The sequence below is a fragment of the Physeter macrocephalus genome, chromosome 7 (assembly GCF_002837175.3).
Source record: "Physeter macrocephalus isolate SW-GA chromosome 7, ASM283717v5, whole genome shotgun sequence".
Taxonomy (NCBI): domain Eukaryota; kingdom Metazoa; phylum Chordata; class Mammalia; order Artiodactyla; family Physeteridae; genus Physeter; species Physeter macrocephalus.
In genome coordinates, this window is record NC_041220.1 from 53,547,738 (window position 1) to 53,561,668 (window position 13,931).

General features: G+C 37.7%; 1 protein-coding gene across 1 annotated transcript in view; it reads left to right on the forward strand.

The window, feature by feature from the left end:
- The window catches only part of FRYL (FRY like transcription coactivator), a 248,563-nt gene that overhangs the window by 196,855 nt on the left and 37,777 nt on the right, over positions 1 to 13,931 (forward strand). The window contains exons 44-49 of the mRNA XM_007114521.4: positions 220 to 410; positions 1,942 to 2,036; positions 5,173 to 5,780; positions 6,089 to 6,186; positions 10,099 to 10,269; positions 12,194 to 12,334. Of these exons, the coding sequence (XP_007114583.2) occupies positions 220 to 410; positions 1,942 to 2,036; positions 5,173 to 5,780; positions 6,089 to 6,186; positions 10,099 to 10,269; positions 12,194 to 12,334 (1,304 nt within the window). The remainder of the gene's footprint in view (positions 1 to 219; positions 411 to 1,941; positions 2,037 to 5,172; positions 5,781 to 6,088; positions 6,187 to 10,098; positions 10,270 to 12,193; positions 12,335 to 13,931) is intronic.

Consider the following 13,931-nt stretch of genomic DNA (forward strand, 5'->3'; position numbering starts at 1 on the left):
GGCCCGCATACCACAAAAAAAATAAATAAATAAATAAAATAAATAAATAAAGTGTAGGTGGAATTTAATGAAAAGAAAAAGCATTGACTTATGAAATATTAGTGCCCACCCAGTTTGCCACGTATTGTGCTGGGTTTAACATGGTTATTAGCCTCTGATCATAACCCCCTATATATATCCTGAAAAACAAGCACTTACTTGTTTCCTTTGCTTTCACAGAAGGAATTCACTTGGAACATCATCTTAGCGAGGTTGCTCTGCAGACAGCACTTTCTTGTTCTTCTCGACACTATGCTGGGAGATCCTTTCAGATTTTCAGGGCCCTTAAGCAGCCTCTTTCGGCAACTACACTTTCTGATGTTCTCTCCAGACTTGTAGAAACTGTAGGGGATCCAGGAGAAGATGCACAGGTAGTTCATTGAATTCTTTCAGCAAGTATCGAGCACTCCTCGTTGTCAAGGACTTATTGCCAAATGTAAATCATGGCAGGTAGAGCAAGATAATGGTTGTATAGAATTACTGATGTCAGATGCTGACAAGCAAAGAATTAAGAAACACAGTTGTGTAATTAATGTTTCATAACATACTAATTGAACTAAATAGTGCCTATCAGAAACAGCTTTATCACACACACCTGGATATTATTCTGAGATGACCACAAGATATAAGAGGAATTTAAAGTTAGATGTAAACTAGAACACTGAATTTCATTTGTTAAGATAAATTCAGTGAAATACTGCAATAGAGAGCTTATGTAGGTCTGTACAGACTCATGACTTTATTAACACTGTTTTAGACACCGAGGATACAGTAATGAACAAGACAAAGTTCCTGGCATTCTGGAGCTCACATTTCATTGGGGAAACAAGCCTTTAATCCACCAATAATGTATAATACAAGTTTACTTAGTGATGAATGCTGTGAAAATAATAAGGTAGAGTAACAGGTTAAGGAATGATGGGGGAGAGGATTTTTTCTTTTTTTTTTTTAATATATGATCATCTGAGAAAAAGGGTTTTGAACACGTTTAAATGAAGTGAGCCCTGTGATAATCTGGGGAAAAGGACAGAGGGAAATAGGACTGACAAGTGCAAAGGGCCTGAGGCAGAAGCAATTGGCTTTTTAAAGGAACATCAGGGGAATTCCCTGGTGGTCCAGTGGTTAGGACTGACTGGGCGCTTTCACTTCTGGGGCCCAGAAGGGCTCAATCCCTGGTCAGGGAACTAATATCCCGCAAGCCTCATGACTCAGCCAAAAATTAAAATAAAACAAAATAAAGGAACATCAAGCAAACCAATGTGGCTAGAATGTACTGCTTGGGGACCTCCAGAGGCAGGAGATTGATGAGGTAAGCAGGTCCAGATCATGTGAGGCCAAGGAGGTTCTGGTGAGAGCTGGGAGTTTACTCTGAATTGATGGGAAACCACGCATTGGTTTTAAAAGGAAGGTGATGGATATGACTTGCTTTTTTAAAAAAACTCACTCTGGAGGCTAGGTGGAATCCTTAGGAAGGCAAGAGAGGTCAGTTAAGAGGCTCTTTTTAAGAGTCCAGGCCAAAATGGTGATAGTTTGGATTAAGGGAAGCTATGGAGGTAGAGAAAAGAAGTCAGATTTAGGATTTATTTTTAAAGTAATATTTTCAAGATGCAGATGGATTCAATTTAGATGTGAGAGAAAGAAACAAGGATGGCTCCTAGATTTCTGGCCCAGGTAATTTTGGGCCAGATTCACCCAAAAATTTTGGGTGAATCGTGTTGCCAGTATAATCAGTTTATACCATTAGTTTGATGCATTCTCATCCATCAGCAAGATCATGTTGCTCAAGAGTTTATTTTGTAATATTAACGTGGAGTTTGTTCTATTTTGAAATCTCATCAGGAAGTGCATTGCAGTTTCTTCTTTCCAGAGTATGATTAATTAAGATCTGCCTTTTTTTTCTAGGGATTTGTGATTGAGCTTCTTCTCACGTTGGAATCTGCAATTGATACTTTGGCGGAAACCATGAAGCATTACGATCTTCTTTCTGCCCTTTCTCAGTAAGAACTGAAAAACTAGGCAACCGGTAGATTTGTATTTAGGCCTTCAATAGCTAAATATGTGTAATACTATATTGTTCTAATATCGGCAGTGAGAGTGCTACCCCTAAACTCAGATGGATTGCCGGTGGGAAAACGAGCCTCAGATAGTGAGACGTGTGAAAGCTCACGGGGCTAGTATGCAGCAGTGCCGTTCCTCTGACACCCTAGTCAGAGACCTTTCTGCCGTGCTACTCGGCTTCAGCCTCAGTGACAGGCTGTATTACTGCCACACCCAACATCCTCTTGTCACCCCAGCAGGCCAGGCTCCTCGGGACTCACACCTTCCACATATTGTTCCTTCTCCCTGGACCAGCCTCTCTTCGAACTTTGTCTTCCTTGCAAATCCCAAATTGATTTATCCTTCAAGTCCCGTCTTAATATCACCCCCTAGCTAAATATTTCTAACTGCCCCAGGGGAATGCTAAGCATTCCATCCTTTGGGATCTCACAGTATTTTCTTAATATTTTCATAACAGCAACTAACAGGCTCTGATCTATCCATTTCCATGGACTTTAATATTCCTAGCCTTTTGCGTACTGCTGGCACACGTAGAAAGTATTCTGTAATTATTTTTTAATCAGTGATAATTAGATGTGAGGGAGAAGGAGAAATCAAAACTAAATTTTTGAGCTTGGTTCTTTTGTAAAGAATGTGAATTGACAGAAATAGGGACATCAGGACCTTCGAGTCTGGGGGTGAGACAAACGAGGCCTGCTTTGGACGTAATCTGTACTAAATCCCAGAGCTGAAAGTTATCAGCGATAACTATAGCAGAATTTTCGCTTCAAATCAAACCTCATCCAACCCAAAGTAGCCACAGTGGGACAAAGTTCCTGGCATTCTGGAGCTCACATTTCATTGGGGAAACAAGCCTTTAATCCACCAATAATGTATAATACAAGTTTACTTAGTGATGAATGCTGTGAAAATAATAAGGTAGAGTAACAGATTAAGGAATGATGGGGGAGAGGATTTTTTCTTTTTTTTTTTTAATATATGATCATCTGAGAAAAAGGGTTTTGAACACGTTTAAATGAAGTGAGCCCTGTGATAATCTGGGGAAGAGGACAGAGGGAAATAGGACTGACAAGTGCAAAGGGCCTGAGGCAGAAGCAATTGGCTTTTTAAAGGAACATCAGGGGAATTCCCTGGTGGTCCAGTGGTTAGGACTGACTGGGCGCTTTCACTTCTGGGGCCCAGAAGGGCTCAATCCCTGGTCAGGGAACTAATATCCCGCAAGCCTCATGACTCAGCCAAAAATTAAAATAAAACAAAATAAAGGAACATCAAGCAAACCAATGTGGCTAGAATGTACTGCTTGGGGACCTCCAGAGGCAGGAGATTGATGAGGTAAGCAGGTCCAGATCATGTGAGGCCAAGGAGGTTCTGGTGAGAGCTGGGAGTTTACTCTGAATTGATGGGAAACCACCCATTGGTTTTAAAAGGAAGGTGATGGATATGACTTGCTTTTTTAAAAAAACTCACTCTGGAGGCTAGGTGGAATCCTTAGGAAGGCAAGAGAGGTCAGTTAAGAGGCTCTTTTTAAGAGTCCAGGCCAAAATGGTGATAGTTTGGATTAAGGGAAGCTATGGAGGTAGAGAAAAGAAGTCAGATTTAGGATTTATTTTTAAAGTAATATTTTCAAGATGCAGATGGATTCAATTTAGATGTGAGAGAAAGAAGCAAGGATGGCTCCTAGATTTCTGGCCCAGGTAATTTTGGGCCAGATTCACCCAAAAATTTTGGGTGAATCGTGTTGCCAGTATAATCAGTTTATACCATTAGTTTGATGCATTCTCATCCATCAGCAAGATCATGTTGCTCAAGAGTTTATTTTGTAATATTAACGTGGAGTTTGTTCTATTTTGAAATCTCATCAGGAAGTGCATTGCAGTTTCTTCTTTCCAGAGTATGATTAATTAAGATCTGCCTTTTTTTTCTAGGGATTTGTGATTGAGCTTCTTCTCACGTTGGAATCTGCAATTGATACTTTGGCGGAAACCATGAAGCATTACGATCTTCTTTCTGCCCTTTCTCAGTAAGAACTGAAAAACTAGGCAACCGGTAGATTTGTATTTAGGCCTTCAATAGCTAAATATGTGTAATACTATATTGTTCTAATATCGGCAGTGAGAGTGCTACCCCTAAACTCAGATGGATTGCCGGTGGGAAAACGAGCCTCAGATAGTGAGACGTGTGAAAGCTCACGGGGCTAGTATGCAGCAGTGCCGTTCCTCTGACACCCTAGTCAGAGACCTTTCTGCCGTGCTACTCGGCTTCAGCCTCAGTGACAGGCTGTATTACTGCCACACCCAACATCCTCTTGTCACCCCAGCAGGCCAGGCTCCTCGGGACTCACACCTTCCACATATTGTTCCTTCTCCCTGGACCAGCCTCTCTTCGAACTTTGTCTTCCTTGCAAATCCCAAATTGATTTATCCTTCAAGTCCCGTCTTAATATCACCCCCTAGCTAAATATTTCTAACTGCCCCAGGGGAATGCTAAGCATTCCATCCTTTGGGATCTCACAGTATTTTCTTAATATTTTCATAACAGCAACTAACAGGCTCTGATCTATCCATTTCCATGGACTTTAATATTCCTAGCCTTTTGCGTACTGCTGGCACACGTAGAAAGTATTCTGTAATTATTTTTTAATCAGTGATAATTAGATGTGAGGGAGAAGGAGAAATCAAAACTAAATTTTTGAGCTTGGTTCTTTTGTAAAGAATGTGAATTGACAGAAACAGGGACATCAGGACCTTCGAGTCTGGGGGTGAGACAAACGAGGCCTGCTTTGGACGTAATCTGTACTAAATCCCAGAGCTGAAAGTTATCAGCGATAACTATAGCAGAATTTTCGCTTCAAATCAAACCTCATCCAACCCAAAGTAGCCACAGTGGAAAAGATACTGTTGTACCTTTTAATAGGGAGGAAAGAACTGAAATTGGGTTAAGCAAAGTCAGGTATACTTAAAAATGATTATTCCTGGTAACGGTTACCATTTTGCAGTGTTTTCAAGAGTACAATTAACGTAGCAAAAGAAGTGATTGTGAGTGGATTCATCTTTTTTTTTTTTTTTTTTTTTAAAGAACCTCATACCATGATCCTATAATGGGAAACAAGTATGCAGCTAACAGGAAAAGCACTGGACAACTCAATCTAAGCACAAGTCCCATTAATAGTAGCAGTTATTTGGGATATAGCAGTAATGCAAGAAGTAACTCTTTGAGGTTAAGTTTAATTGGTGACCGAAGAGGTGACCGGCGGCGGAGTAATACACTGGATATAATGGATGGACGGCTCAACCACAGCAGTAGCTTAGCGAGGACTCGAAGCCTTTCCTCCCTGAGAGAGAAAGCCGTGTATGATGTGCAGCCCACTACTGAGCCTGCCAGCTTGATGGCCACCATTTTTTGGATAGCAGCATCCTTATTAGAATCAGATTATGAATATGAATACCTCCTGGCTCTCAGACTTCTCAACAAACTGCTGATCCACCTGCCTTTGGAAAAATCGGAGAGTCGAGAGAAGATTGAAACCGTACAAAGCAAACTGAAGTGGAATAATTTCCCAGGCCTTCAGCAGCTCTTCCTTAAGGGTTTTACCTCAGTATCCACACAGGAAATGACAGTGCACCTCCTGAGTAAACTCATTGCTGTCTCCAAACACACGTTGGTGGATCCTTCCCAGTTGTCAGGTGATGTGACTAGAATTGCACCAACTCTTTGCTTTTTTTAAATATAGTGAAATGTAAACTAATCGTTGGTTTTGAAATCTACTAATTTCTGCTTTTCCACCAACAGTTATGGTTTGCTTAATATGTGAGATAGCTTAAATTCTTTGGTAAAAGCAAAAAAAAAAAAAAAATTTTTTTTTTTAAGAAGATCAAGTACTCCAGGAAATAAAAAGAAAATGGTTTTTGTGAACCATGAAAAAAAAAATCCTTTAATTTTTAAAATAATGTGCAATAAAATTGGTTATTGTTTGCTTTTTTTTTTTTGATAGGCTTTCCTCTTAACATCCTTTGCTTATTGCCTCACTTAATCCAGCATTTTGACAGCCCAACTCAGTTTTGCAAAGAAACAGCTAGTCGAATAGCAAAGGTAAGCAAATGTGATGCTGGAAGATAACACTTTAGGGAATTTTCTCTGGAGTTTATCTTAAGGGGGGAAATCTCTTAAAAATCTTTTTACTGTCACTTCCTATCTAAATTTTTATTCTTTTATGCATATGAAGGAGTAATATAGTAATGATATGTAAGCTGCTCAAATGACAGTGAATAAAATTATTTGTTTAGAGTAGCTCTCCTCTGAGTCTGAATCTTTTTCTGCTCTGTTTCCCTACTTTATTCCTCTGTCAGTTTCCAAGTCATTCATTTATTTGCCGCCAGATATGTACTGAGCACTGGATCAGGTGCTGGAAATACAATGATAATCAGAGTAAATAGAATCCTTAGCCCTATGGGCCTTAGGGTGGCGGTGCAGTCAAGTAAGTAGACAATCACCATAGAGTCTGGTGACTTTGCAATGGGAGAACAAAATATTCTAGGGACACATAAAGCAAAAGTCTGCCTGGGGGAAGTCATATCTAAGCGGACTTGAAGGGCAAATAAGAATAACCAAAATAAAGTCCCTGGATGAGAAACAAGAGCAGGGCTGAAGGTAGAAATTTTCCAGGCAGGAGAAACTGCATGTGCAAAGGCCCCGCGGAAGAAGAGGGCATAATGTATTTTTTGATTCTGAAAGTTCTCTCTCCCTTTATGTTTGCCTTTTTCCTTCTAATATTCTCTTTATCTTCTCTCTCTGCTCCCTTCATTCTTTTTTCTTCCTTATTTGACTCTTTCTCTCCCATCATATATTTCTTAAACACGTATGTAGCTATTTTTAAATCGTTTGTGAACATTTGTTTAAAAGTGTTATAGCTCTTAGTCTTAATTGTAAAAGAATATGATTTTGACATTTTATCTATTTAGTAACTTCCTCTTAAGAACAATAAAGAGATCACAAATACCTTACCTTCCGCTTAAACTTAATTCTTAACTAATTTTATTTTATATATTTATTTTTTTGGTCACATTGAGTCTTGGAAAAAAAGACTTTTCAGGCTGAAAATACAAACAGTTACAAGAAGGAGTTGTAGGAATTTACAAGTAATATACATACAACAGGAAATCAGGTGAACTGGAGGGGGTGACTCAATAGTAATATAAGTAAGATAACCTGGCTAAAGCACTGGGAGAAAAATCAGAGAAGTCTGCAACAGAAGGGAACAAGCAAGTAAATTTCTCTGGAAGAGGTTTTTATATAAGCAATTTCTTTCAAACCTGAGATTCAGTTAGCAAGTAGCACAGCAGTAAATGGAAAGAGCAAACTTCTAGAAAACCAAATAAAACACCCATCTCTCTATGGCCCACGTTTCAATACTGTTAAGTGCAAATTTATCTCTGGGTGCCAATGGAGTGAAAAAATTAATCACATAGACAGTAACAAGAGTAAGAACATTTTCATTATCTGGTTAGAAAATATTTAATAAGTGACAAGAAAATATTTAATAAAATTTGCTGTTGAATCCATCCTTATTTAAATTTCTAAATAGATATGGAGAAATTCTTAACCATTTTAAAAGCATGTATTTAAAAAGAAGAGCCATTATTATAGTTCATGGAGACATATCTTAGTTTTGAAAATGATGGTTTGCACTCAAAAACCCAACAGCATGTATTTGTATTAATGAGGTCTAAAACTGATTTTTAAAATAATTTATTTAAATGACTTTCATTTAAATATTCTAATAACACACCATTAGGAAAATGTAAACAAAGATTTTATTTTTTTCTACATGAGGGGTAAGAAAGAAAATATAAGGAAAAAATGTATATTGGCTTCTTTGGGGATTTTAAGAAAGTAAAAAGCATAAATCCCTTGATAAGGGAAGTAGAAGCATTCGAGATTGGCAGCTGAAGTGCTGAGTACTTTGCTAAGTGTTGGGTCAGGTGAGAAGCACAGCATGGCCGGAAGGCCATAGAAGCCCCTTGAGCTCCAAGCCTCTGCTGTCACGCCCGAGGCAAAGCACAGGAAAGTCCCAAATATCTTTTATGTTTTTAAGAAATCAAATATGTGGCTTTCTGTTCGTCATAAACTGCTATTAAGTCTGTTTTCTTCCTGTTGAGCAGCACACAAGGTTCCCTCTGTGGCCTTTCAGCAACCTGCAGGATGTGAACTAAATTGATTCCTTAATTGTTCTCTCACTTAAACTGTTGAGAATAATTTTCTGCCATTATGTGCTTCCTCATTATGCAAAAATATCACTCTTTCTACTGTTTGTGCCCTTGGAGAGCACAGGATTTCAAAATGAGGCAACACTTAGGACAAATATTGTCCTTTTTAGCTATTCATTATGGCAAAAAATAGTATGCTAAAAAAGTTTGTTATAAAGCATACTCTTTTTTGGCTTGTATTTTAACCTGGTAATTCCAAAGTTCCAAAATTAAATCTAAGCCATTTGCTTTACTATAAAATTACACAGCCTATTATTCCAAAGAACTTTCTTCTGTTTCAAAAAATAGGTTTTTAAAAAATCATGCTTTCATAAAATATTCTTTAAGAATATAAGAATTCTATAGGAATGCCTTATTCTTCAGGATAAGATTAAAGAATTTACTCTAAACTATAAAAATTTTTGCTGAAGGATAACAAATTTTGAAATTATAAAGTTATGTGGTTTTTTAAAAATAGTGTGATAAATTATTATATTTTGAAATACGAATCAGAAATATCAAACAACTTTTCTTTTTTCTTCCTGGTGTCTGTTTTATGAGTAAAAGGCTAATGGCATGAAAACAACTGCTTTTAATGATTTTATAAAATAACTTCCAAGGTACTGTATTAGTCTCTGCATAGTCTTGCATGCCTTCATATCTTGGGCTGGATATCCAGTGATGCCGTCTGCATGACAAATCAAAGTAAAAGTCAGTTATAGTCATCTGAAAGTTGAAAATACATATATTTTAGTAGGTAATACTCTACTTTCTTTATCAAATGCTCTAGGCAATTTGTGAAAATACATACCAAAACATCAATAAGATGGAAGAATAAGTGAGGAAAATGAAAAAAGGAAAACTAAAAGAAATTTCAACGAGGCTAGCCTTTCATGATAGATAAGGCTATAAGACGAGGGTGGCCTTTTTCCAGTTCTTCATTGTCCAGGTATCCTTGGAGAGGTTAAGGAACATCCTCACCAGTTAACTCAGGGAACAAACGGACTATGAAGGTGCATTTAGTCAGTAAGATCCTCCCAAACATTTGTTGATTCAGATTCTGTAGTACCGTATCACGCAAAGTCTAGGAAGTCAGTACACTTTGTAGTAGCCTGTAAATGATTGGCCAAGGACCTTAAGAGCTTTAGGTGATTTCCTGAACAGTAGCTTGACGTCCACACTGGAGATTGCCATTCACTGGAGATGCAGGACTCAAAACGTTTTATCAGTCCTCCAATGAAGTCCTTTGACTATATCACACAGGTTGAGGCTTCTGCAGTTGACTGCTCTAGTGAGATACCCCGGACAGCTTGAGACTAAAGCATTTCTTCTTTGGCATAGCAGCTCCGAACCTCGCTGAGGATTCCCACGTTGAGCCTGCCTGTTTAGTTATTTGTGCAGTGAACCGTATATAGATTTTACAAAACAAAACTCTTTTTAAGGAATGACACACAGGGTTTACAAAAACGTTTGGGTTTCTACCAAAGACGTTTTACATCAGACTGAAAAAAAGCCATACTATTTAACACCCACGGAAGTGCTTGACATATTAATCCTCTCCGTCTGATCTAAGGCATTCTCTTAAGAATGCCTTGTGCTTTTTCCTCTTCTGTTTAACTTCTCTACCGTATTGAAATAAAATGCATTAACTCTTCAACATATATATCTAAATTGATTCATTAAATAAATACATTTACTATAAAATCAAGTTTAAACTTAACTGTCTTTAAGTGAATGAAATTTTTGTTTGCTTTTTTAGGTTTGTGCAGAAGAAAAATGCCCAACGCTTGTCAATCTGGCTCACATGATGAGTCTGTACAGTACGCACACGTATTCCAGAGACTGTTCTAACTGGATCAACGTAGTGTGTAGATACCTGCATGACTCCTTCTCAGATACTACATTTAGTCTTGTGACTTATCTTGCAGAGGTAAATTCACCCCCCCAAAAAAGGATTTTTCAACTGCTCTGTGGCAAAATTTTCAAGTAGATTTATTTCTAGAAGCAGCACTGATGCTAATTAATCTTCAAATTTTCTTTGAGAGTGAATATAGGTAACATCTTTTTTTGAAGAAAAATATAGGTAATATCTTTCAAGTGAGGAAGTTTTTATAAAGGTTATTTTTTTAAATTTTCAGTGTTTATTTCCTCATTCACTGTCCTTAAGTGACATAAAACTCATAATAATATAAACCTCACCTTTATTTCAAAAGGCAAATGGGTTTTTTCCTGGCCTTGATCCTAGGGAATGGTTATCTTTTTGTTTCTACAAAACCAGCTCTTGGCTTTGAGATCCTTTCTAGAATAGTAATACAGCATGCAAAGTCATTTCTGCTGGACAAGTTTTAATTTTGATGATATATTTCCTTCCTAATGTAAAATATGATTTGGTGGGGGGTAAATAGAATTTTTAAATCTGGTGATAGAACAGCATGAAAAGTTAATACAGTTGACCTTGAACAATGCAGGAGTTAACGGTGCCAAGCCTGCACACAGTCAGATCCACATGTAACTTACAGTCAGCCCTCCACGTCCGTGATTCAGCCAACTGTGAGTCCTGTAGTGCTGTAGTGTTTACTATTGAAAAAAAATCTACATATAAGTGGACCCATGCAGTTCAAACCTGTTATTCAAGGGTCTACTGTATTTATTTGTTGAAGAACTAACTTTGTGCCTAGAAAAGTAAATTAGTGAGTAGAGAGCCACAAGGAGACCCTCAAAAGGAAGAAATTCCTAGTCACTAAAAATGTTTGTCAGTGATACCTTCCTTTTCAGAAAGTTGACCTCTGGCAACTAAACCTAACACACCGTACAAAGTTAAATTATTTGTAACTCAGTAAACATTTTAAGTATTGCTCATAGCACTGTTTAACTTAGCAGCTAAGTCACTGATGGTGAGCATCATAAAGTGCTCAGGACTGGTGTGGATTTTTAAGGTGTTGGTTTGGATGGGTTTACTCCCATCGACTTTATATTTAGGTGAGCCAACAGTGTGAGCCCTCTGCCTGAGAGCTTCCTAACCTGAATGAATGCCCATCGCTAGGTTATCTTATACCTACACCTTTAGGACAAGAGCCAACATAAAGCCAGACATCCTTAACTGGCTTTGAATTTAAGTGCCTTAGTCTAGCTTTCACTTTTGCGCCACCATAAAGTTCAACACTAAAGCAACACTAGCGCTCCCTGAAGACCCACCCATGGGGTTCTAAGGTCTGGCACTGGCACAATACAGCCTATTGGGTACCACATGTGGGCCATATAGTTCCAGTCTACAGAGAGAATGCTTTGTCCCCAGTGTTACTCTTATTAGTGTAAGTTATCCTTGTTTTATGATTATTAATAACTCTCAAATTATTACTAACAACAGTGCTAAAATTAGTTACATATATTTAAAACTACACATATATAATTTAATTGTCCTACAAACCCTATGAGGCAAGTGTTATCAGTTTTATTTTTAAAAACCAAGGCTCGGAGAAATAAGATACTTATCCAAGATCACATAGGTAGTAAGTGGCTGGTGTGAATGGCTTGCGGGTAGTTATTCTTTGGTGACGGTGGTGTAGCGGTTTTTCTCTTAACCTAAAATAAATGGTGTTTAACTAAATTAGTTAAGGATATAAAAGAAAGCACTAAGAGTAAGATGACAAGTAATCTGTCTAATTCTCCTTTCTGCAGCAAGGACAAGTAACAATAATAGACATTACCTTTTACCTTCATTATTCTCTGGATTTCTGATAACTCTAACCATAAACTCTTAGGTTAAATCTATTATGGTTTTCAACATCACTAATGTAAACCCTGTGGAATTTTCTTTAAACTGATTAAAGTATACTTTTTAATGTTACTTTCAGTTGTTAGAAAAAGGACTGTCCAGTATGCAGCAATCATTACTACAGATCATCTATAGTCTTTTGAGTCATATTGACCTCTCTGCTGCCCCGGTCAAGCAGTTTAATCTGGAGATCATAAAGATTATTGGCAAATATGTACAGGTGAGTGACCCTAAATCTCACGTATAGAGGTGTTCATCTCGAAACAATTTATAATCATAAAAAATTGGAAACACCTTAAGTGTCTAAGATAGGGGAAGTGGTTAGTTCAGAAATCATGTTTTCAGGAGTAGTTTACAACATGAGAAAATGTTCTCAACGTGAGTGACGTAAAGCAGAATCTGAACGGTAGGATTGGCATGATTCCTGATTTTTATTTTTAATGATTTACATCTACGAATGTACATTTCAGGAATCACTAGAAGGAATATACACAAATGGCAGCAGTCACTGTCTCTGGACAGTATGATTGTGACTCTTTGTTCCTTTCTGTTTTTAACCAAATCCTACATAATGAACAGATATTACTTTTAGAAACAGAAGAACTCTTTGAAGAGTCTGTATTTGAGAGTTGCTTTCTGTGTCTGGTAAAAAGTGCCAGATATTTAGAAAGTAGAAAATCAGACTTGGTTTAACTGTAAATGGCGACAAGTCAACTTGGTCTGTACTGAATTTCACTTTTGAACTATCTGTAAGAAAGGCCTTGATAAGCAGAGCAGTATTATGGATACAACTGACCAAACAGAGCAAACTCTTTGAGAGCCTTAACAGATTAATACTTTGTGTTTCTACTCCAGTGATATTTGCATTCACTAAAGCAAAATTTACAAATGGAAATACTCAGCTGCAATGAGTTTGTGTTCTAGTCCATATCTGAAGGTAACAAAACTGTATTAAAATGTTTTTCAGTATTTTTATTGGGGAATCTGGGTTATTTTTTAGATTCCCTTGAAAATCAGTGATTGCCAATATGAAAAAATAGGTTTCTTTGGTAACCCTGTGTATCTTCTCTATTTTTATCTCTTAAGGAGCAAGGCTTCACCACTCAACAATTATATTTTTTTTCCTACAGCACTTTTCTCTTCTTTTTCCCTTAAGGCTTAAAGAAGTTAACTCATCAGATATTTGCTGGATCACCCGCAGAAATACATAGCACATTGAATTACTAATTTATGAAACATAGATACATTTCTTTTGTTCAGAACCACAAGCTTATATGCCCACTGGGCCAGCAAGTAACCGTAAGAGGGCATAGATTTATGACTAAGTGAACTGCACATTCCTCATCTAAAAGGAACAGCATGACTAAGAATGGTTGCCATGTTGGAGTACAGGTCCACTGTGGCCAGAACTTCTACTTTTTCTTTTCTAATTTATAAAGAGAAGCTCAAAATCTGGGTTTTTCTTTAAATTCGCCTGATTTTAAAATATCTCAAATTTCTTTTCAAATTTCTTTCTATTTTTAAATTAATTTCTTTTATTTTTAATTTATTTATGTTTTGGCTGTGTTGGGTCTTTGCTGCATGCGGGCTTTCTCTAGTTGCGGCAAGCGGGGGCTACTCTTCGTTGCAGTCCACGGGCTTCTCATTGCAGTGGCTTCTTTTGTTGCGGAGCACGGGCTTTAGGCGCGTGGGCTTTGGTAGTTGTGGCACGTGGGCTCGGTAGTTGTGGCTCGCGGGCTCTAGAACACAGGCTCAGTAGTTGTGGTGCACAGGCTTAGTTGCTCCGCGGCATGTGGGATCTTCCCGGACCAGGGCTC